At 40.6% G+C, this 22,500-nt stretch overlaps 1 protein-coding gene across 10 annotated transcripts in view; it reads right to left on the bottom strand.

Moving 5' to 3' along the window:
• Positions 1-22,500, bottom strand: part of frmd4a (FERM domain containing 4A) — a 166,745-nt gene that overhangs the window by 35,231 nt on the left and 109,014 nt on the right. For all 10 annotated transcript variants that reach the window (XR_011924504.1, XM_072434670.1, XM_072434673.1 and 7 more), the window contains exons 2-5: positions 22,493-22,500; positions 12,484-12,578; positions 5,996-6,088; positions 308-392 (exon numbers count right to left, since the gene is read on the bottom strand). The exon at positions 22,493-22,500 is cut by the window's right edge and continues 58 nt beyond it. Coding sequence is in view for 9 of the 10 variants with exons in the window: in XM_072434670.1 (XP_072290771.1) it covers positions 308-392; positions 5,996-6,088; positions 12,484-12,578; positions 22,493-22,500 (281 nt within the window). In the remaining variant the exon portion in view is untranslated. The remainder of the gene's footprint in view (positions 1-307; positions 393-5,995; positions 6,089-12,483; positions 12,579-22,492) is intronic.

Genomic DNA, 22,500 nt, shown 5'->3' with positions numbered 1-22,500 from the left:
CCTGCCTAAATATTTTTACAACTAGGCTATCAAAATACAATTAGTTTGTCATCTTAAAAGTCAAATTGAGTAATTTTATTTTTAATTGTGAAAAAGCCTCTGAAGTGACGGCGTGCTGCTGCTGCCCCTCCCCCCCTCTCTGTCTGAGTCGGTTCATGTCAGTGACATAGGTTCACGTACGCAGTTCTAGAAGAGTGTTTTATAATGAGGAGTTTGGCTGGCTTATGCTTCTTATGGTCAAATTCCTATGCAATCCTTTATAAATGAGGCCTCAGAACTGCATGGCTATAGCTAAAATCATTTCTACCTTATAAATGATGTTCTTGGCATTGAGGAAAAACAGCTCGATGGTGGCATTGTCCTTCAGGTATGAAATACTCTCGATGTAGAACCTGAGAGAGAAGGAGAACAAAATTAATTTACCAAGAAGCATTCAGCGTGCACATGCAGTAACCACAATGAGCAGCAGGGGGGAGGGCTACAACAATCCACACTGTGTCAAACATAGCGGACATGATGGTTTCCACAGGATGTGCACGTTCTCCTGGAGCACGAGGACGCTGGTAAATCTGCTCCAACTGCACTTCACACACAATGTCTGCTCCTGCATCATCAGCACATGCACCTACACACTAGTACTACTACTGTAGAGAGAGAAGAGAGAGAAGAGGGGGAGAGGGAGGGAGAGAGAGGGAGACCAGAGAGAGGAAGAGACCAGAGAGAGAGAGACTAAAGAGAGGGAGAGAGAGAGGGAGACCAGAGAGAGAGGGAGAGAGGGAGACCAGAGAGAGGGGCAGACCAGAGAGAGAGAGACTAAAGAGAGGGAGAGCAGAGAGAGAGAGGGAGACCAGAGAGAGAGGGAGAGAGGGAGACCAGAGAGAGGGGCAGACCAGAGAGAGAGAGACTAAAGAGAGGGAGAGCAGAGAGAGAGAGGGAGACCAGAGAGAGAGGGAGAAAGGGAGACCAGAGAGAGAGACTAGACAGAGGAGAGCGAGAGGGAGACCAGAGTGAGAGAGAGACCAGAGAGAGAGAGACTAAAGAGAGGGAGAGCAGAGAGAGAGAAAGGGAGACCAGAGAGAGGGGAGACCAGAGAGAGAGACTAGACAGAGGAGAGCGAGAGGGAGACCAGAGTGAGAGAGAGACCAGAGAGAGAGAGACTAAAGAGAGGGAGAGCAGAGAGAGAGAAAGGGAGACCAGAGAGAGGGGAGACCAGAGAGAGAGACTAGACAGAGGAGAGCGAGAGGGAGACCAGAGTGAGAGAGAGACCAGAGAGAGAGAGACTAAAGAGAGGGAGAGCAGAGAGAGAGAAAGGGAGACCAGAGAGAGGGGCAGACCAGAGTGAGAGACTAGACAGAGGAGAGAGAGAGGGAGACCAGAGTGAGAGAGAGACCAGAGAGAGAGAGACTAGACAGAGGAGAGAGCGGGAGACCAGAGAGAGGGGCAGACCAGAGAGAGAGAGACTAAAGAGAGGGAGAGAGAGAGGGAGACCAGAGAGAGAGGGAGAGAGGGAGACCAGAGAGAGGGGCAGACCAGAGAGAGAGAGACTAAAGAGAGGGAGAGCAGAGAGAGAGAGGGAGACCAGAGAGAGAGGGAGAGAGGGAGACCAGAGAGAGAGGGGCAGACCAGAGAGAGAGAGACTAGAGAGAGGGAGACCAGAGAGAGAGAGACTAAAGAGAGGGAGAGCAGAGAGAGAGAAAGGGAGACCAGAGAGAGGGGCAGACCAGAGAGAGAGACTAGACAGAGGAGAGAGAGAGGGAGACCAGAGTGAGAGAGAGACCAGAGAGAGAGAGACTAGAGAGAGGGAGAGCAGAGAGAGAGAAAGGGAGACCAGAGAGAGGGGAGACCAGAGAGAGAGACTAGACAGAGGAGAGAGAGAGGGAGACCAGAGTGAGAGAGAGACCAGAGAGAGAGAGACTAGAGAGAGGGAGAGAGAGAGAGAGGGGCAGACCAGAGAGAGAGAGACTAAAGAGAGGGAGAGCAGAGAGAGAGAAAGGGAGACCAGAGAGAGGGGAGACCAGAGAGAGAGACTAGACAGAGGAGAGAGAGAGGGAGACCAGAGTGAGAGAGAGACCAGAGAGAGAGAGACTAGAGAGAGGGAGAGAGAGAGAGGGGCAGACCAGAGAGAGAGAGACTAGAGAGAGGGAGACCAGAGAGAGAGAGGGAGAGAGAGAGAGAGGGAGAGAGAGAGAGAGAGAGAGAGAGAGAGAGCACAGTAACCCACTTCTGGTGCAGCTAACATAATAAGTCTAAATTTAGAGCCAAAGGGAAGCTCCTCATTGTGAGGTGCTCTCCACCCTCAACATCACATACAATATGAAGTACTATGGCATATAATACTACAGTGTATACTAGATGCTACAGTGTATACTAAAGCATGTAGTATTGCATAGTACTGTATACACTCCAGTTGGCCTGAGTTCTGTTGAGCGAGGCTGTGAAATGAGAGATCTGGGAATCCCAGTTGAAAATGCACAGGATTGTCATATTTTAAGCATTTTGTCCAAGCAACAAAATGAGTGGTTGTGTTGTCTCCAGTGTGGACAAGAGCTGTGGACACAGACTGACCCACACACTGTCCACGCAGCAGGGAGGACAGTAGTGACCGTCAGACACGCTTGTGAGAGACGCCCACCCCTGATGCCAAATGGTACTACGTCACAAATACTGAATCTCTCTCTCTTATCCATCATTTTGACCAACATTAACTCCTTCAGACCGAACGCTCGCCCGTCCACGGTTCCACTGAGCACGTGCAGATGATGCCTATCGACGGCTCTATGATTGGGCTTGGGTATTGAGTGAGTGCGATCGTGCGGGATCAATACAGCGCGCTTAAATCGTGTTAGCCATCGAGCTGCGGAGGGAAGAGAAGCATCGTCAATATGCGCTCTGAACATTTAATTAAAAAGAGCAGTTCCACGTGGCCAGCGCTGCACGAGCGTTTGAAAGCTGCACACTGGGTCACAGGTACGCAGACAGACTCGGGCAAAGATGTTGAATACATTTAATGAGATTTGTATTGTTTTGTTAAGAAAGATTCAAATCACAGGTGAGCAATATATAACATCTACAAACAGGATCATATTTAAATTGTTGCTTTGACAGTTTACGTTTGCCATTATTAAATCCTGGATGACACAATGGCAAAACAAATTACACTTTACCAGTTATTGTCATGAAAGTAACTATACTGTTCTAAAATACTGCCTCAATTTCAAATGTAGACAATAATTAACATTCAAGTCTAATTATGAGAAACACTGCAATATGAAATGTAATAAATATTTGAAAAAACTGTCAAAAAAGCTGCAAAAAGTAAAAAAAATAATATTTTGTTTAGAATGATAGTTTTACAATTGATTAACGTGTGTGATAACTGAACATCAACCTAGACATTTGGCACATTTCTGGTGGTTTATTAAGCATGATTAAGGCTTAGTAACGACTTAATGAATTGAATGAAGTAATAACTAAGCCTGCATCATTCTTGTTCAAACTATTTATTCATTATTAATTAAGTGGTTGTCCATGCTTTATTCAGCTAATTAAAAATGTAGGTAATATAAAGTGTTACTGCTAATCCACTAATAATGTTTTAAGCTGTTTTTTTATACAGAATCACACACAGATATTTAGTTTTAGTTTGATATATTCCGACTTGGCCTTTGTGCTCTGTTCCTCTGTGTGGTTCAGATATGAGTTGTGGAGTGACGGAGGGGTGAGGGGTGCTGACATTTGGAGAGATTGAGGTGAGAGATAGGAGCACGGAGAAGAAAAGGGCCCGTCTGAATGGGGTCAAAGTTTGCCTGATCGCGTCCCCACCACCTACGCCTCCTCAAACACCTATTAGTCTATGTAAATACTGGCTTTGAACCCTCGACCGGAGCCGCGACACTCGGGGACGCGGCCGGGCCCGAGGGCGGCCGGGCAAAACGCTTCCACAAAGAAGAGCGGAAATGTACAAATGTAAAGAGCAAAGAAGTCTAAAGTAATATAATGACTAACATGAACCGTTAGATTTTCAGTTATTATTCACTGACATCACACCTAAATACCATAAGAGTTTGTCAGTTATTAGTTTTATTCTCGATTACAAAAGACCTAACATAAAAATTGTATTTGAGCTTCAAAAAAAGTGTAGATAAAATGAAAAAATATCAAGTTTCATCAGGTGTCTGTCATAATCTCCTATAACATTAACCAAAATTACAAGAATACATGTGTTTAAAGCTGGCTCTGATAACGCTCACATGTATCTGAGTGGTTTTCAATTGACAAACTTTCAAAATAAAAAAAGAATAATTTCCTTAAGCTGGCAACAGCCCGAGTAATAAAACAGCTGCTTTTCTCAACACAGGTATAATAAACAATGTATTTATCCACATCGCAAATATTGAAAACGCTATTTTGTCTATTGATGATCATTTATTGCTGCACAGAGTAGTATTGATATGGCAACAAAAACGAGTGCCAAAGAGCATCTGAAAACCATGAAAGAACAGATTTGAATATATTCAGGCGTGAACATATTTGTTGAAATGTAACTGAAATGACTGCGGCAAAATGTATATTCAAATTGTTGTCACGATACAAACATTAAAGAAAAGTGTTTGTTTGACACTAAGGAATCGGCTCAACTCAATACCAATTTCGATACCAGAATCATAATAAAAAAGCTCTGCTATTTTCAACACAAAATATTAGAACATTCTTTATGTCACTGCGTCTTGTGCTAGTTCTGAAAAAGCTCAAGATCTTTTTAAAACGGTTCAGAAAAGTCAAATTGTGTCCTGTTTATGTGATGTTTTTTCAGTATCAACACTTGTTTAAATTAATTTATTAACATTTGACAACCCTAATTCAAACATCTCAATAATATCCAACATGATGCAGCTTTATTATCTATTCATTATTCCACATTATCCATGCTTTACCATCCAATAACTGCATAACTGATGAAAGGCGTTATTTATCTATATTTTCTTAATATTATTTTGAGTAAACATTCCCAAATCCTGTTTTAATACATAATGTTTGACACAATTTCCTAATATTGTTTTCCAAAATACATCTTCCGTGAACACATCATACTTTAGCTTGTGCTTTGTGGAGTTCTATTGTCCCCTAAATATGGCTCACAATGACTTTCACTCAGAACACAACCTGACATATTTGGCTTCTTTGTGTAGTTAATGTCAAAGAGCTACTAATCCCATATGTACTATTTCACTTATGTCACTTTATTATTATTTATTATTATTGCTTCAAATGTTCAGGTCACCGGCCAGAGCAGAATCAATCGCCCAATAGAAAACATCACCATCGTCAGGAGATTTGCATAACGACTTTCCGTTGTATAAGACTTTGAGTGAAGATAGACCGCCTGTTACCAGTTACCAGCTTCCAATTTAGTTTGAACAAATGTAATCATAGAACCATGTGTTTTATTGTCACAGAAAGATGATTTAACTGTCCGGTTCAGAGTCACTGAATGAGACTGCTGCTGTTTCTAATTTGACGAGTTCGGACGGAGCTCACATTTGAGTGCAGAAAATAACACTTTGTAGTTGAAATAAAGACAGTAAATGTAGATTTGGTCAAAGTACAGGTGGGAAATATTCACGAACATGAATATCTCAGTACTGTATTATATGTATCAGAAATGTGCTCAAAATAGAATACTGAGGTTTCAAGTGTCGCACCAAAAAAGAAGGAATGTGAAGCTGTGTCATTTTATATTCTTTATTTTCGTTATCAACTTTTTGAAGATTTTTCTTATCATTGACAATATACTAAATATTCTAATTTTTGATATTATCTTGTAGCCAATATATAACATTGCTGGAAAAAAGAGCAAAATATGAGCTGATATAACCTCAATTTGTTGTGCTTTTGGTGATTAGCTTATGATTTTGATGTGCAAAAATGTATAATACTACGATTCATCCAATGTGGAGAGAACAAACATAAATGAAAATGGATCACACAAACTGACCTGACACAGAAGTATAAAACAATGGGACCAGTCTTCTTTGGGAACTCGTGTTCTAAAACCCGGCGGTCCAACTGCAGCCAGCTGAAGTGACTCCTGAGGAAACACAGGCAAAACAGCACAGATTACATATGAGTCATATTGTGTACAAAATCCACACTGTAAACTGTATTACCGGCAGATACAACCCAATAAACTGTATTGTTCTCAAAAGGAGATTTGTCCTGGGCTTGGGCTCTATATTTGCTATTAAAGCTACATTAGCCACCTTTTCTCTAATCAATTATTAGTATTTTTTGGTATTTTTTATCCTTTTTAAATAAGCAGAACTTTGAGACAAAATCAGACCATTACAAGCTGTTTTCCTATAATTATAAAACATTTGATGAACCGCAGACCTAATGAAAGAGCCATGTAAGTTTATCTTATCTGTACGTCAGTCTGACACTTCAGGATGAGAGCTGATTGGCTGTGTGAGGGTGGTCCACTTCTCTGTTCTGAAGCTGTGCTAGTGGTAAAACTAACATGTACGTTTCTGCTGTTGTGTCGACAAAGAACTTACACGAACATGTAAAGTCTTCTGAAATGTGTTTTATTACAGTCGGTGTGCTTTTACTGTGATGTTTGAGCATGAGCCAAAGCCTTTCTGCATCACACGTACCACAGACAATGAAGTGATTCTGTTCTACCGACGAGAGCCAGGAACAAGTATGACAGATTTATACTTATTTCCTCCTAACATGATTTAAAGATCTGGTACTTCAGAATTATAGGAGTTCAACAAGATTATTTACTTTTCTTTTAGTCTCTCAAAATCCATTGTGTTCACCGAAAGTCTTTTTGGATGGGATTCGTTTTGCCAAGGGAATTTGTTTTGTGTTTTTTACTTTTTATTGCAGAAAAAAAAACATGAATTAGATTGGAGAATGGTCCGTGGGGAATTAATAATATTAACTTCAAATTTTGACATGAAAACATTTGGATTGATTTAGATTCAACGCACAGACTAAAAACAGCCAATGTCTCTAAACTCATCTGTGTCTGTCTTCATATGTGAGATCATGTGTTACATCATAACAGCCCTTATCCTACAGACCAAACATTATTACTGCTCTTCTCCTCTTTCTACATCAACAGCTCGTCTCCATGGCGACTCCCCTTAGCAGTTCCACATTATCTATGTCCTCTCTGTCCTAGTGTCCACTTATGTCTCTGTCCTAGTGTCCACTTATGTCTCTGTCCTAGTGTCCACTTATGTCTCTGTCCTACTGTCCCCTTATGTCTGTCCGAGTGTCCACTTATGTCTGTCCTACTGTCCACTTATGTCTGTCCTAGTGTCCACTTATGTCTCTGTCCTACTGTCCACTTATGTCTCTGTCCTACTGTCCACTTATGTCTCTGTCCTACTGTCCACTTATGTCTGTCCTAGTGTCCACTTATGTCTCTGTCCTACTGTCCACTTATGTCTGTCCTAGTGTCCACTTATGTCTGTCCTAGTGTCCACTTATGTCTCTGTCCTACTGTCCACTTATGTCTCTGTCCTACTGTCCACTTATGTCTCTGTCCTACTGTCCACTTATGTCTGTCCTAGTGTCCACTTATGTCTGTCCTACTGTCCACTTATGTCTCTGTCCTACTGTCCACTTATGTCTGTCCGAGTGTCCACTTGTGTCTGTCCTAGTGTCCACTTATGTCTGTCCTACTGTCCACTTATGTCTCTGTCCTACTGTCCACTTATATCTCTGTCCTAATGTCCACTTATGTCTCTGTCCTACTGTCCACTTATGTCTCTGTCCTACTGTCCACTTATGTCTGTCCTAGTGTCCACTTATGTCTCTGTCCTACTGTCCACTTATGTCTCTGTCCTACTGTCCACTTATGTCTGTCCTAGTGTCCACTTATGTCTCTGTCCTACTGTCCCCTTATGTCTGTCCTAATGTCCACTTATGTCTCTGTCCTACTGTCCACTTATGTCTCTGTCCTACTGCCCCCTTATGTCTGTCCTACTGTCCACTTATGTCTCTGTCCTACTGTCCACTTATATCGAGTGTCCGCTTATGTCTGTCCGAGTGTCCGCTTATGTCTGTCCGAGTGTCCGCTTATGTCTGTCCGAGTGTCCGCTTATGTCTGTCCGAGTGTCCACTTATGTCTGTCCTAATGTCCACTTACGTCTGTCCTACTGTCCACTTATGTCTCTGTCGTACTGTCCACTTATGTCTGTCCTACTGTCCACTTATGTCTCTGTCCTACTGTCCACTTATGTCTGTCCGAGTGTCCGCTTATGTCTGTCCGAGTGTCCGCTTATGTCTGTCCGAGTGTCCACTTATGTCTCTGTCCTACTGTCCACTTATGTCTGTCCGAGTGTCCACTTGTGTCTGTCCTAGTGTCCACTTATGTCTGTCCTACTGTCCACTTATGTCTCTGTCCTACTGTCCACTTATGTCTCTGTCCTAATGTCCACTTATGTCTCTGTCCTACTGTCCACTTATGTCTCTGTCCTACTGTCCACTTATGTCTGTCCTAGTGTCCACTTATGTCTCTGTCCTACTGTCCACTTATGTCTCTGTCCTACTGTCCACTTATGTCTGTCCTAGTGTCCACTTATGTCTCTGTCCTACTGTCCCCTTATGTCTGTCCTAATGTCCACTTATGTCTCTGTCCTACTGTCCACTTATGTCTCTGTCCTACTGCCCCCTTATGTCTGTCCTACTGTCCACTTATGTCTCTGTCCTACTGTCCACTTATATCGAGTGTCCGCTTATGTCTGTCCGAGTGTCCGCTTATGTCTGTCCGAGTGTCCACTTATGTCTGTCCTAATGTCCACTTACGTCTGTCCTACTGTCCACTTGTGTCTGTCCTAGTGTCCACTTATGTCTGTCCTACTGTCCACTTATGTCTCTGTCCTACTGTCCACTTATGTCTGTCCGAGTGTCCGCTTATGTCTGTCCGAGTGTCCGCTTATGTCTGTCCGAGTGTCCGCTTATGTCTGTCCGAGTGTCCGCTTATGTCTGTCCGAGTGTCCGCTTATGTCTGTCCGAGTGTCCGCTTATGTCTGTCCGAGTGTCCACTTATGTCTGTCCTAATGTCCACTTACGTCTGTCCTACTGTCCACTTATGTCTCTGTCGTACTGTCCACTTATGTCTGTCCTACTGTCCACTTATGTCTCTGTCCTACTGTCCACTTATGTCTGTCCGAGTGTCCGCTTATGTCTGTCCGAGTGTCCGCTTATGTCTGTCCGAGTGTCCACTTATGTCTCTGTCCTACTGTCCACTTATGTCTGTCCGAGTGTCCACTTGTGTCTGTCCTAGTGTCCACTTATGTCTGTCCTACTGTCCACTTATGTCTCTGTCCTACTGTCCACTTATGTCTCTGTCCTAATGTCCACTTATGTCTCTGTCCTACTGTCCACTTATGTCTCTGTCCTACTGTCCACTTATGTCTGTCCTAGTGTCCACTTATGTCTCTGTCCTACTGTCCACTTATGTCTCTGTCCTACTGTCCACTTATGTCTGTCCTAGTGTCCACTTATGTCTCTGTCCTACTGTCCCCTTATGTCTGTCCTAATGTCCACTTATGTCTCTGTCCTACTGTCCACTTATGTCTCTGTCCTACTGCCCCCTTATGTCTGTCCTACTGTCCACTTATGTCTCTGTCCTACTGTCCACTTATATCGAGTGTCCGCTTATGTCTGTCCGAGTGTCCGCTTATGTCTGTCCGAGTGTCCACTTATGTCTGTCCTAATGTCCACTTACGTCTGTCCTACTGTCCACTTGTGTCTGTCCTAGTGTCCACTTATGTCTGTCCTACTGTCCACTTATGTCTCTGTCCTACTGTCCACTTATGTCTGTCCGAGTGTCCGCTTATGTCTGTCCGAGTGTCCGCTTATGTCTGTCCGAGTGTCCGCTTATGTCTGTCCGAGTGTCCGCTTATGTCTGTCCGAGTGTCCGCTTATGTCTGTCCTATGATTGGAATGTATCTGCTTGCTTTCAACACATCCCAATAAACCAGAGAGAGATGAAAATGGTCAAATAATTCAATGTATTCATTGTAGTTTGACTGAACGAATGTGCTGTAGCCAATCTTCATTTATATATTTAGTCATTTGCTTTTTTCTCTGACATACAGTATAACCAGACTCATTTTCCATAGATTCTGACTTTGTATAAGATCGGGTATAAAAGAGAGAATAAAAAAGTATACATTGATTCTAAATAGTTTGATATGGAGCCTGGAGTTGCTCTTTCTTACTAATGTGTCAAAGCAGGAAAATGCCACACATCAGGTCTTTGATCTGAGCTTCATGAGATGACTCCACCACAGAGGAACCAAATGCCAGGCCACGTGTCCTGTATGTAAATGCAGGTTTGCATGAGCTGATCTGAGCCATTCCAGTCCAGCGCACTGGCCTCCGCCTTTGTTTTCCAACTCATCACACACAACAAAGCTCATTTGAATGTCACTTTTGCATTTCAAAACACAAGACGGTGGCCGGGTTCAGAGCAAACTACACACCACAGCAGGTTTTGACTGCATTATGGCATTTCCATTCTCTCAGATGATACGTGTAGAAAACATGTTAAAGCTGGGTATTTCTTCTTGTAAATGTCATTTTTCCACACTGGTCTACTTTCTCATCAGAAATCAAATCAAACAATAACTGATACTTCCGTGTTATGTAATTATTATAGCATGATCCTTTTGAAATATGAGAAAGACATTTTTATTTTATTGTTGGTGCTATGTTTGGCATATTTATGAAAAAAAAAAAGAATGAAACGAAAGAAAGAAAAGCTGTTCGAAAGCAGAGCATGCACCTGAAAATGTTTGCATGTGAATACTAGTGACATAGTGACAATAGTGACATCATAGTGATGATATAAGAGTTTGTGAGCGCTCCGAACAAGTAATAAAATCCTGCTTCCTCCTTTCACTGGTTGAAACTCCGGCGCCCTTAAGTGTTCATGACAGGTTCAGAAATGATCATGGTACTGCGTGAATAAAACACACAGCACACAGCGGTTTAATTTAAGAGAAAATATCTGTATTGGAGCTAAACAGCTTTTATTTAATAACATGAACACCCTTTAATTGTACGCCACTTTGGAAACCTGGATTACTTACTGAGCTCCAGACTGCGACCAAATGAGTATTTCATGTTAAGTCTAGATGAATACAAATGAACAGAAATGAGAACAGCTTGCACTAAATGTAGGGCCTATTCATGAGTAGCCAAAGCACGCTCTTTCTCCTGCAGAGTGAGGGAATGAAACAAAACACACTTTTTGGAGGAAACTAAATTAAAACAATAAGGTAATTTGGGACTGACAGTGCTAACCTAGTCCAATGTAGAGAGGTGTATTGTGCTGACCAGAGAGAGTCAAATGGAGCCATGGTCAGAGCAGGCAGTGAACTGGCTGATCCCACACTGGTCTATTTATGCCTCTTTGTCATGTTAGCTTAGCATCAAAATGGCCTCGTGGCTCACATGACTTTGGGCCAGTGTTTTTTATTGTTAAAGGAGCAACTGTCTATGGGAAAAATCTGCAATGTTGTCTTAACAAAATGATACTGGTTATTATTCATTCAGGCTTTGTGTTTTCTCTGGCACTGTCTTTCCGAGGCCTCACAAATCAACAGGACATAAACATCCTATTTCTGTGGAGTCCTTACTGCTATGTTTTTCTTTCGTAGCAATGTGGCATTTGGCACGCTAAAGAACGAGAACAGACTCTCTCACTGCTGTTCAAAAAGAGCACAACAGAACTGAATTATTATTTGAAAGTATTTCTTAGGTACTGTCAAAAGTTAACCTGTAAACATTACTTTTTAATAACATTTTTGAGCAATTTAAAAAAACAAAGAAAGAGAATCCTATACAAATGTCTGTGCTTTTAAGTGTTAACTCTGGTTTTATTTGTTCTTAAAGTCTCTCAATTGTGTAAGTGTGCTGTCATTTTCCCCTTTGGCCCAGGTCACCCTTGAAAAAGAGGTCTCGCTCTCAATGGGTTCTTACCTGGTTAAATAAATGTGTAACTATCCAAATGTCATAGTTTGACATAGTGCAAATCTGTTCTATGTCCAGTTGAATCTAGTACTTGCTTCATCGCAATTTTGGTTAGATACTAAACTGCATTTCATTGCTCCGTGCTAGTACAAGTGTAATGATAATAAAGCTGAATCTAATTGTATCTTTTACATTGACTTTAAAGAAGGAAATAACATCTACTTCTTATGTGAGTTCCCTGTTCACTGTCGTTGGTTAAATCCATCTGTCACTCACTCGAAGCCTTTATTATGGCTGACCAATAGGAGGAGCGGGTTGGGAAAAGAGTGTGTGTTTGTGCACAAAGGTTCAGTAAACAGAGACGATATGATGCGAAACAGCAGACTGCCACAGGAATCAGATCATGCTTCCATTTTCATCACCATATTGCCCAGCCCCACAACAAGCCCATAACAAACCGTGTCTTGTAATCGGTTGCTCACTTACGTCTCATCTACATAGGCGATGCCAAAGTACTCCTTCTCCTTCAGGTTGAAATGTGATGCCACCAGGTCCAGCAAGTCCTTGGCCATGAGCTTGGGCTGGAGGAAAGAGAGAACAAAAATGAAGTGGCGTTTTTTTTATCACTCTTTCACATTTGAGACACGTTACATCAGGCGCTATGATAATGTATTAGCCAGGTATTGATTTGAATGCAGTGACTAAGCATTTGGGTCCAGCGCTGAAGGGAACAGGGCCCAGAGAGCGATGGTTGGAGCATGTGGGAGTTGCTGACAGTGCAGGTACAGCCTTCCCCTCCTCCCCCCTCAGTCTCTCTGACCCACACCTTGACTGCAGTGTCATGGCTTCGAGTTGAACCAATACAGTAAGGAACAGGCATTGTATTTTATGTTTTAGAGCTTAAAATAATGTATATATTGAAAAGCAGGCGTTTTCTCATCAGGATTGGGTGTTAGCATGCCATCTACTGGCAGCAATGGGACGTGCCCTAACATGCTAATGTAAGCACGCAGTTGTAATGAACGTGGTCAGAAATGCGTAGTCTGCCAAAGATTCTGGATGAAGAAACAACACAAACCAACAGACGTGTAGATTTTTACCTTTGACGTCACAATTCTGAGAAAGACGACATTGTAAACGGGGTAAATGAAACAAGCTTGAGTGAAGCACAATAAAGTATATTTAATGTTAAATATGCTTAAAAGCTCATAATGTGTCATAATGTGTCCTTTGGTGAGCCCAGTTTAATCTTGATGTAGACTTGGTTTGGTCCTGTTCTAGTCCTGGTTTAGTCATGATCTAATCCAGGGTTAAGTCTAGGTTTAGGCACATAATTGATGGAAACTACACATTTTGGTTGAATATTCGGTGAATATTTTATTATATGTATATATATTTTGAAAAGGAAATGCATAATTGTAGCCCCCATAAAAAGTCACATGATGGTTTGGCAAGTTGTAAACAAGATGCTACATATACTGTAGCCTAGAAAATAATGGACAGTCTTGCCCAAAGACACAAGAGTAGCATCCAGGTTCAGGCTACAAATGTAATCAAGCCAATGTTTTTTTCTATTATAAAATAATAATAAAAAAAGAAAAGTGATAAAATATGGGACAAATGCAAGATTGATTAAAGATGCAAGATGTGTGTTGGTGAGAATCTCCAGAGGAGGGGCAGTGCCTGACATATGGAGCTGCTTTGGGCCTCTCCACAGACTGCTCCACCCAGAGGTTAGCGCTGGCCCTGGGTGTGCCTCTGCCACAGCCTCATGTGACTCTGGGCAGACACTCCGAACAGGCAGGCTGCCACTTAAAGGAACACTACACTCTAGATGCCTGGTTTTGAAAATAGACAAGACAAACATCTTGTTTATACACTTTCAGTCCACCTTCTAATACCACTGCTATTTAAAGTGTTTGGGTTGGGACAATATATATATATATAATTTTAGACATGCACATTTGTCTCTATCCAACTATTGTGATTAACTGGGAACCAGGTGGCAGTGGCTCAGCGTCAGCCCACCAACAAGACAGATGGCTGTTTGACTCCAGCTCAGGCCAAGCTGCCACACTGTACTTGGGCAAGACCTTGTGTCCTGCGGCTGAGTCACTCAACCAGTTGGGCTGGGTATTATGCCTAAAAACTATGATTTTTTTTAACGGTGAATTTCTATCACAATTAATGTACACTTAATACCTTTAAATTAACTTTAAGTGGTGAATATATATATATCTGAGTGGGTCCAGCTCCACTGTCTCTCTCTCTCACGTCCGTCTGTCCGTCTTTGAGAGTCAGATCTCTCCTTCACTGTGGAACTTGTCCAGGTTTCTACTTGTGCCCAAGGAGGTTTTTATAGTTTTTCCTGGCCAAGAAGGAGGGTCTAAGGACAGGAGACTCTGGAACATCGTCCCTCGCCACCACGGACATTGTTTAATCCGTTTTTTACTGTCGCCCTCAGAGGCAACTGTTGTTGTGATTTTGGGCATTACAAAAATAAACTGAAATGAATTGAATCTGCATCTTCTGGGAATACATACTTCACTATGAATAGTTCATCGGTCACTCACTCAGAGCCTTAAGTTGACAAGTGGGCGGCGTGTGTGGGTAAAAGTGTCTGTTTGATCATAGTCACATGAATAAGATCACGGTTGGACTTCACATAGTGTCAAAAACATTTTGTGTAATAATCAGAAATCATATTAACTAAAGACAAATAAGACGTATATTGTGTATAATAAATATAAACTGGACATATCTTATGCATTACGTGTATTGTATTATTGGCCTTTAAACATGCTCTTGTACCTTTGCTCACAAATAATATATCTACTGTATCTATTATATATCTATTTATCTAGGCCCAAAGTCACTGGGATAGGCTCCAGTCACCCGTGACCCCAAATGGGAACAAGCGGTAGAAAATGAATGAATGAATATCTATTTTTTGTGATAGCACTCTATCTACTGGCAGTAGAGGGTATTACCATGGGGAAATTTAAAAAAGCTAGCTTGCCTCTGCAAGCTTATGCAAGTTGTAATGAATGCGATTTGCTCTAGAAATGCTCTGGAGACTTTCGGACCACTCTACATTTTACATCACAAATCTCAGAAATCGTGTTTTTCTGAGGCTCAGAGGGAGAGGACTTACTAAACAGGATTCAAGGAAGCTATACAACTCCTACTCAATGTATCAACACCTCAGGTTTGATAGTACCATTGCATGTGGGTGTCATCTCTGTGAGAAGCGAAGAGTATGATGAAACATGAAATCATTAAATCACAGCGGATGATAGGCCCACATAATAACATGCTAAAGACACACACTGTGCGCCTCCACACACATTTACACGCTCACACACACACACACACACACACACACACCTCTCTACCCTGAGGTAACACCACTATCTCCTCACTGCACCGCTTGGACTTCATCACCACTGCCAGCTACAGCTACTCCCGGCTATTTAAGAGCGACGCCTGGTGATGTCATGTGTACTGGCTCACGTGCACTCACATTTCCACTGACCTAGATCTGAGACAGAGGAGGAGAGAGAGGAGATGCTCTGTAGAACATGTAGGTTAAAGTACGGCCTGTAGTGTGTGTGTATTATGCATCAGTACGTTGCACCATTCATGTACAACTCGTGTGTGAGAGTTTAAGGCGGAGTAGAACGGCAAAATGAAACAACTGTGTGGAAGGGAGACTGCAGTGATGTCATATGAATTCTTTTGTTTCTTATGATATGAATCTTTTTTTCCAATAACTCAGAATTGAACTAAAACGTGCTTGTACATGTTGATGTTAAAGTATCACACAAAAAGTTAATGGACTGTAAAATATACTATATAAAAGTGCAGAATATCTACTTATTTCTATTGTTTTTGCTGCTTTTTTAGCTTTTCTTATCATATTCCACCTCTTATTATTTGTATATTTTAATGTTTAGATCAATAGGGCTGCAACAGATGATTATTTTAGTAGTCAACTCATCAGTGATTTTTTTTTTTCCGTACCGTAGTCGACTCGATTTCTATTACACATTGAGACAGTAAAAATATTTTTTTAACCAAAGAAAAGGCAAAATATGGTAAATAAAGTATTATCATTGAATAAAATCAGAAATATTTTTTTCTTTTTTTGACATTTTGATTTAATTATTGTTATAAAAGTGGGTCTTTTCATATGCCTTTTAGAGTCTGCATAGTTCAGATAACAATTAAGATTATTTTCTACATTCAACTTGTCACGATTAGTATATTAATTGTTTTTGTAGCTCCATTTTGCTGACAATATTGTCCTTCTCTGACTTGTTGAAAGGGATAAAAAGCAGCAATAGGACACTAACAGAATAGTTGCCTTCACTACTTCACTTTTACTGACCTTTAGTGACATCATCATATCATTGACTATTAGAGATGACTTCATTAAATGCACTGTTGTGTCTCAGTCAGTATATGCAATAGCCCACAGTATAACACAGTGTTAGTAAGAGAATGGCAGTAAAAAGTGCATTCTGAACAGCTCGATTTAAGTCTCAGTAGTAACAATGCAGTGATATACAATACGGGTGTCAGTATGAGCAGTACTGGCCTGGTATTTACATGAAATAGGATCAGTTTTAAACATGCACTCTCACCCAGCCCTGAAGCACATCTTAAGTGTATGACAGTGAAGAGAAACTGCCTGACATGACATTACTGAGCAATGTGAGCAGGCGTTTTAAACTAGACTTCACGGCTGACACCAATTTATCCTTTTTAATCCAGACCAGTAGAGAAGTAAATTGAAAACGGTGGGATACAAGATGTTCATTGATATACTGTACTGTATATGTTCATCGTTGTGTTAATGAATTATTTGGTAGACATATTAAAAGATAGAAGCATCTGAATATTGAGTCAATCTAAATAATAGTAAACTTCCACACAAGGATAAAGTCATATTTTTGCTCTTTTCGCGTCAAACAAATGATGCACATATCAGTTGTGTTCTGTTCTACCCCTAAAATGAGCCAGCCAGCCAGCGTAGAGCAGTGTAGTGTCTCCGTACATAACTGTAGGATTGTGCAGGCAGCTCTTTGAAGCCTCAGTTGAAGCTGCACATTTAGCTCTGAATGCAGCCTGTCTTTACGGTATCAGGACTAATGCATGTTTTGGTTGAGCTGGAGACACAAACAGCAGAGGTCCTTTATTATCATGGCAGCAGACAGCCCGGGCCACAATACACAGGCAGGCTATAATGAACACTGCACTGGGAGGCTGTAGTTAAGCGGACAAGAGCAGCCGAGAAGAGCCAGCTTTGAAGAAAATGCCATTGTTGTAATAGTGGGTCAAAATCAGAAAAAGTATGGTCAGATGTATAGGGGTAGGACTAATAACTGATCTAGAAGGATGCAACTATGAAATTATGAGCAATAAAGCAAGATCATTTGGAATTAAATAGAGCTGTATAATAAATCTTATTTTAATCAAGAAAGAGTCAATTTTGACAATCTATCCATCCATTTTCTACCTCTTGTTCCCTTTCGGGGTCGCGGGTGACTGGAGCCTATCCTAGTGACTTTGGGCCTTAGGCGGGGTACACCCTGTACAGTGGCCAACTCGTCACAGGCCAACGCAGACACATAGACATTACAGACAGCCTTTCACGCTCACATTCATTCACTGGGGCCAATTTAGAGTCACCAATTTTGCCTAACACATGCACCGTCTTTGGACGGTGGGAGGAAGCCAGAGAACCTGGCTAATTGTCCAATTAGGACAAAATCAGGTACTAACAGACCCCACCCAAAGAGATTATGTGATGTTGGTCTGGTCCGGGAATCAAACCCATGATCTCCTTCTTAGGAGGCAAGAGCGCTAACCGCCTTTGCCACCGTGCACCCAATTTTGACAGTGTTGGTGTTAAATGGCACTGATCAAAAGTCTGTATTGTATTTGTTATAGAAATGTATAGCTTATGGAAAGCAACTTTTTATGGAATCAAGATCAACCAATATGACGGGGAAATAAATATTGCTACCATTTTTATCACATCCTCAGCCGTGGAATTACGTAAATTGCATATATATATATATATATTTTTACTCGTTTACTGGCTTTAAAGAGCACATATTATGCATTATTTGTGTTGGCCTTTAAACATGCTCTTGACTACCTAAAATGACGTATACATGAATGTGTACATTACTTTACATCTGCGAGGCAATCCCTAATCAGGATTGGTGCTAGAACTCCATATGCTGGTAATGCTGAGGGAATTGCAAAGGTGAGATTAAGAAAAACTAGTTTGCCCCTGACTTGCTAATATAATTAAGCAGTTGTAATGAACGCGAGGCAGAAATGCTCAGAGCGAGATTTATGGACTATGGATAATCTCCATAAAAGATCAAATTTGTGTTTTTGTGAGGAAGAGGATTAATAAAATAAGCATGAATTAAGCTAAATACAAAGCCAATTATGTTTGTTTTTGATGAAGGAACAATGTCAGGTTATAACGTGGTCTAATGATAATGATGTACAAAATTCTCCAAAACATTCTTAAGCATGTAAAAATGTGTTTTATTCAAATATTATTCAGTTTGACTTTCTTTTTAAGTATAAAACTATTCTAAGTACACCCTGGTAAGTACTCGCATACCCTTGGGGTCCCCGAATGGTTGGGAAACGCTGACTTAGAGCACGCAATCTTTAGCATTTGTATATTTGTCTGCTAAAATAGTACAAGAATCGATGCATTTCACAGTTTTTACACAGAAAAAGAACTCATGAACACATGTATTTAGTCAGTCATTTGTAGAGCACATTATAATACCAAAATAATTGCAACTTTTGTTATTTGCTGATGGTGAACGTTTAGAAAAGTCTCAAATAGGCACAGCATTTATCTTGGATGTCAGCCAGCTACGACAGCATTAAACCAGTAGACGTTTCCAGCGTGCCTCTTCAGCAGCACCCATAATTGACAGTGTGAGAATTATAGGGAGGTGCAAGTGCTTAAGTAAACCAATTCTCTTTAACAGCTCATTTAGCAAACCTGGTAACGAATCTGCTATCTATCTATGTCCAAATGTGCGTTAGGAAGGACGTGGTTTTCAGGATGTGTTGTATTTTCTGCAGTATGGAGTTGATTTTTCACTGATCGTCGTCTGTTTTGTCCCAGAGGAGTAGTTTGTGGTTAGCTGCCATTTTTATAGGTCCTTGGTGTTATGGTAAGGAATGTCATGCTTCATAAACCAAGCCCAGAGGAAGTGTGAAATGGGAAAGAGGTGAAAGGCAAAGAAGGCATAAAACGGCTTTGTTGTAGATTGATAAATATTGTACAGAACAAGGTTGATTGAATGGCTCGAATGATGTACGAGTGTGTGTTTTTAGAGTAGGGCTGTAGTCGACCAAAGAACTTCTTGATCGGCTAAAGATGTGGCCTTTACATAGGTTAGTAATCATTTTAATAATAATTTACTACTATCAAGGAGTTCTAAACAGCATCTTCATAAGTGAAAACTGAAAAAATCTGATTCAACTGTCCAGTCTCTCCCAAACCAAAGCTCTCTCCTGCTGTGCTGTTGTGCATGTACATTTGTATAATCTTAATGAATGAATGAGCCAGCGAATCTGAAATTGGATAGATAAGACACCACCTATTAAAGCACTAAAGAACTATAGGCTTTAGTGCAAAAGTGCAAGTGCGATATATTGCCTAAAGATTATTCTAAAGAAATTTACTTAGTGGTTTACAGTCCATTCACTGTTTGTATGACACATTCAATCATATATTTTTGGTCAATCGCACACATCACTAATAACATGAAAGCGGTCTGAAGATGGAGTAAAAGGCACAGTAACTGCTGTGTGCCAATTATATTATTTTCATACTGTAATTGTAGAAATGTGTTCATATGATTTAAATCAGTTAAATTGCCCAGAGCTAATAAAACACCACATGTATTATAATTATATTGGGTAAAGCAACTTGTAACTTAGCCGTCATTGTCGCTAGTTTTGTTTGACTTATAATTGCATACCTAATTTAAAACTGTCTGATATGTCTGATCAAATAGTTATATGTAATGTATCATAACATAATACATCTTGATAGACCTGCCTAAAGGACCCCATTAATAAACAGGAGATGACTAATTTGTTTTTTACTGTTATTACAGCCATTAACATTTGCTTATGTACTATTTATGTAATGTGTTATGGCCTAGCAACCATTCCATTGAAGCCAGAGTTAAATAATGCATAAAGAAAGACAAAGTTAGGTATGTTAACGTTCAATGACAACATCCTCAACACACACAAACACAATGACACTAGAATAAATACAACACATTGGATGTATCAATGATAATTTCTATGAGACGCTTTGATAAGCCTGTAAAGAGCATTGCAAGTGTAAGGCATTATTATGATTATGATTATTAAGCTTTTATCATTATAATTTTATTGGGATTACGACGATTTTATGTGACAACAGCAGAGAGGAGCAGGCATTACCTTTTCACAAACAAATGTGCAATTTACAAATACTTTTCTTGTCCTGTTAGGTGAAGATCACAGTTTTGAGACCCTCTTTTAGTTCGAAGCACAGGGCAAGTCTTTGCAGTTTTGAAAAAAACAAAACGATACAATTTGGTGGACAGGCTGAATTCTATCAGGATAATCAAAATGTGGAGTCAGCAGAGAGCAGACAGCACCAGCATGTTCTGAACACACCTCCATGTGTGCCTTAGTGAGAGAGTGTTATGTTGTAACATGAGATATTTACAAGAAAGTCTCATTTCAATGTGGCAGGTTCTAAACTGCAGACCGCCTTACATGGCATGTCTTTGCTTTTGGCCACGTCTAGATTCACTTCCTCATTAGACTCATCTCTCTGTGAATATGAGTCTGTTGTAATAAAACACGTAATAACAAAACACGAACGTCTTCTTCTACAGTGTGTCAAATGCTTGCGCTTCCTGTTAGAGTGCCCCCCAGTGGTCTTAAGCCAGTGAAAATCTATCAATTAGACGCACCATTGTAATGGCCGCTGGGTTCAAAGCGTGGGAAAAAAGTCAGAAAAATACAGCTATCCAGCCCAAGCCCTAACATCTCCATGGCGACAAGCTCACAAGAGAAAGTACATAGTGCACCTTTAAAATAGAAGATATAATGCATTTTTGTGGCTTTAATTGTCTTTTAAACATGCTTTTGGTCATGTTGGGATTAGTATGTCATGTTTTCTAACTTTTGAAACATTTAGAAAACATCTCCAATTAGGTATGAAAACTGTACAATTGCTACTTGTGACATAACAGTCTGGGGGAAATTGAATGATGATTTCTTGATTAATCAATTTTTTAACATTTGATTCATAACCAATATTGTTTTTGGAGTAAGCCTAAAGGTAACATTTAATCTTTGCTTCTGAAGTTCCTGAAATCCCCTCAGAAAGCTGTTTAGTTCAATCTGCTTAACTGCAAAACATTTGAGAAGTCATCCACACTCCTGTAATGGGACCACAGTGGATACACTCTTTACTCACTGAACTAAGCAGAAGTCAGGTTTTGTTGTTCAGATTGGAGCAGATTTGATCCTCTCTCCAGTAGGAACCAGGAGGAGGAGCATTAGAACAATACATTTGTAATATGAGGTGACTGGTGAGCTGGCCCAAATGTACTTTAAACATCTGCTTTTATCATAGCTCTAATATTACGTTAAGACAATGCAGATGTTTTGATGGTTTAACATTAGTATCTTTGTCATTTTACTGCCATAGACAAGTGCAAAGTTATCCTCAATTTATTCAAAGCATATTCTAAAATGTTCAATTTATTTATCATCAAATTATTTTTTGTTTAACTGCTGTTCTTTGATTCATTATGGAGAACTAAAAATATGTTTCTCTGGTAAAATGATCAACATTGATCTAAAACATCTCCAGGTCCACTGAATTCCTGTTTAAACTGCAGTTTTAAGAGGGGGTAGATAGGGGGTAGGTGAAAACAAAGATTACAAGATTACGGTACTTGAATATGCATGGATCAATCAGCTATCGATGAGGGAACACCAATACAGCATGGTTAAAAGCACATAACATGCCACTTTAAGTATTGGTGAATTATTCAAAGACACAAAGACTTAAAGACACAAGGTCGTAAACAGTGGACAAAGCCTCACCTAAGCCACAAGACACTCACAAAATCAGTTTAATCGTGTTGTTTTTGAGATTTCTTTTACAAATATGGGCAATCTCCCCTTGGATGGAGAGCAAACAGAGCAGAGTCGGCGCTCTCTGTTTGCACTGAGTGAGTAGATGGAGGAGGGAGGCGGAGTCAAAGCTCTTGGTCACGCTTCCTTGGGTCAAATGTAATGTACTAACAAACCAGGACGAAGACTCTTTCTGTGATTGAAATTGAGGGGTCTAAGCATATCCAGTGTATCCATCTCGCTCCTGGCTGAAGTGAAACTAAAACCACTGCTTAGGGAGTCTGGGTCTCACCTGAACGA

The sequence above is a fragment of the Eucyclogobius newberryi genome, unplaced genomic scaffold (assembly GCF_026437365.1).
Source record: "Eucyclogobius newberryi isolate DKJ021-1_F unplaced genomic scaffold, fEucNew1.0.hap1 SCAF_7, whole genome shotgun sequence".
In the NCBI taxonomy this organism is placed as follows: Eukaryota; Metazoa; Chordata; class Actinopteri; order Gobiiformes; family Gobiidae; genus Eucyclogobius; species Eucyclogobius newberryi.
Note: the sequence above shows the minus strand (reverse complement) of the source record. Positions and strands in the feature narration are given on the sequence as shown.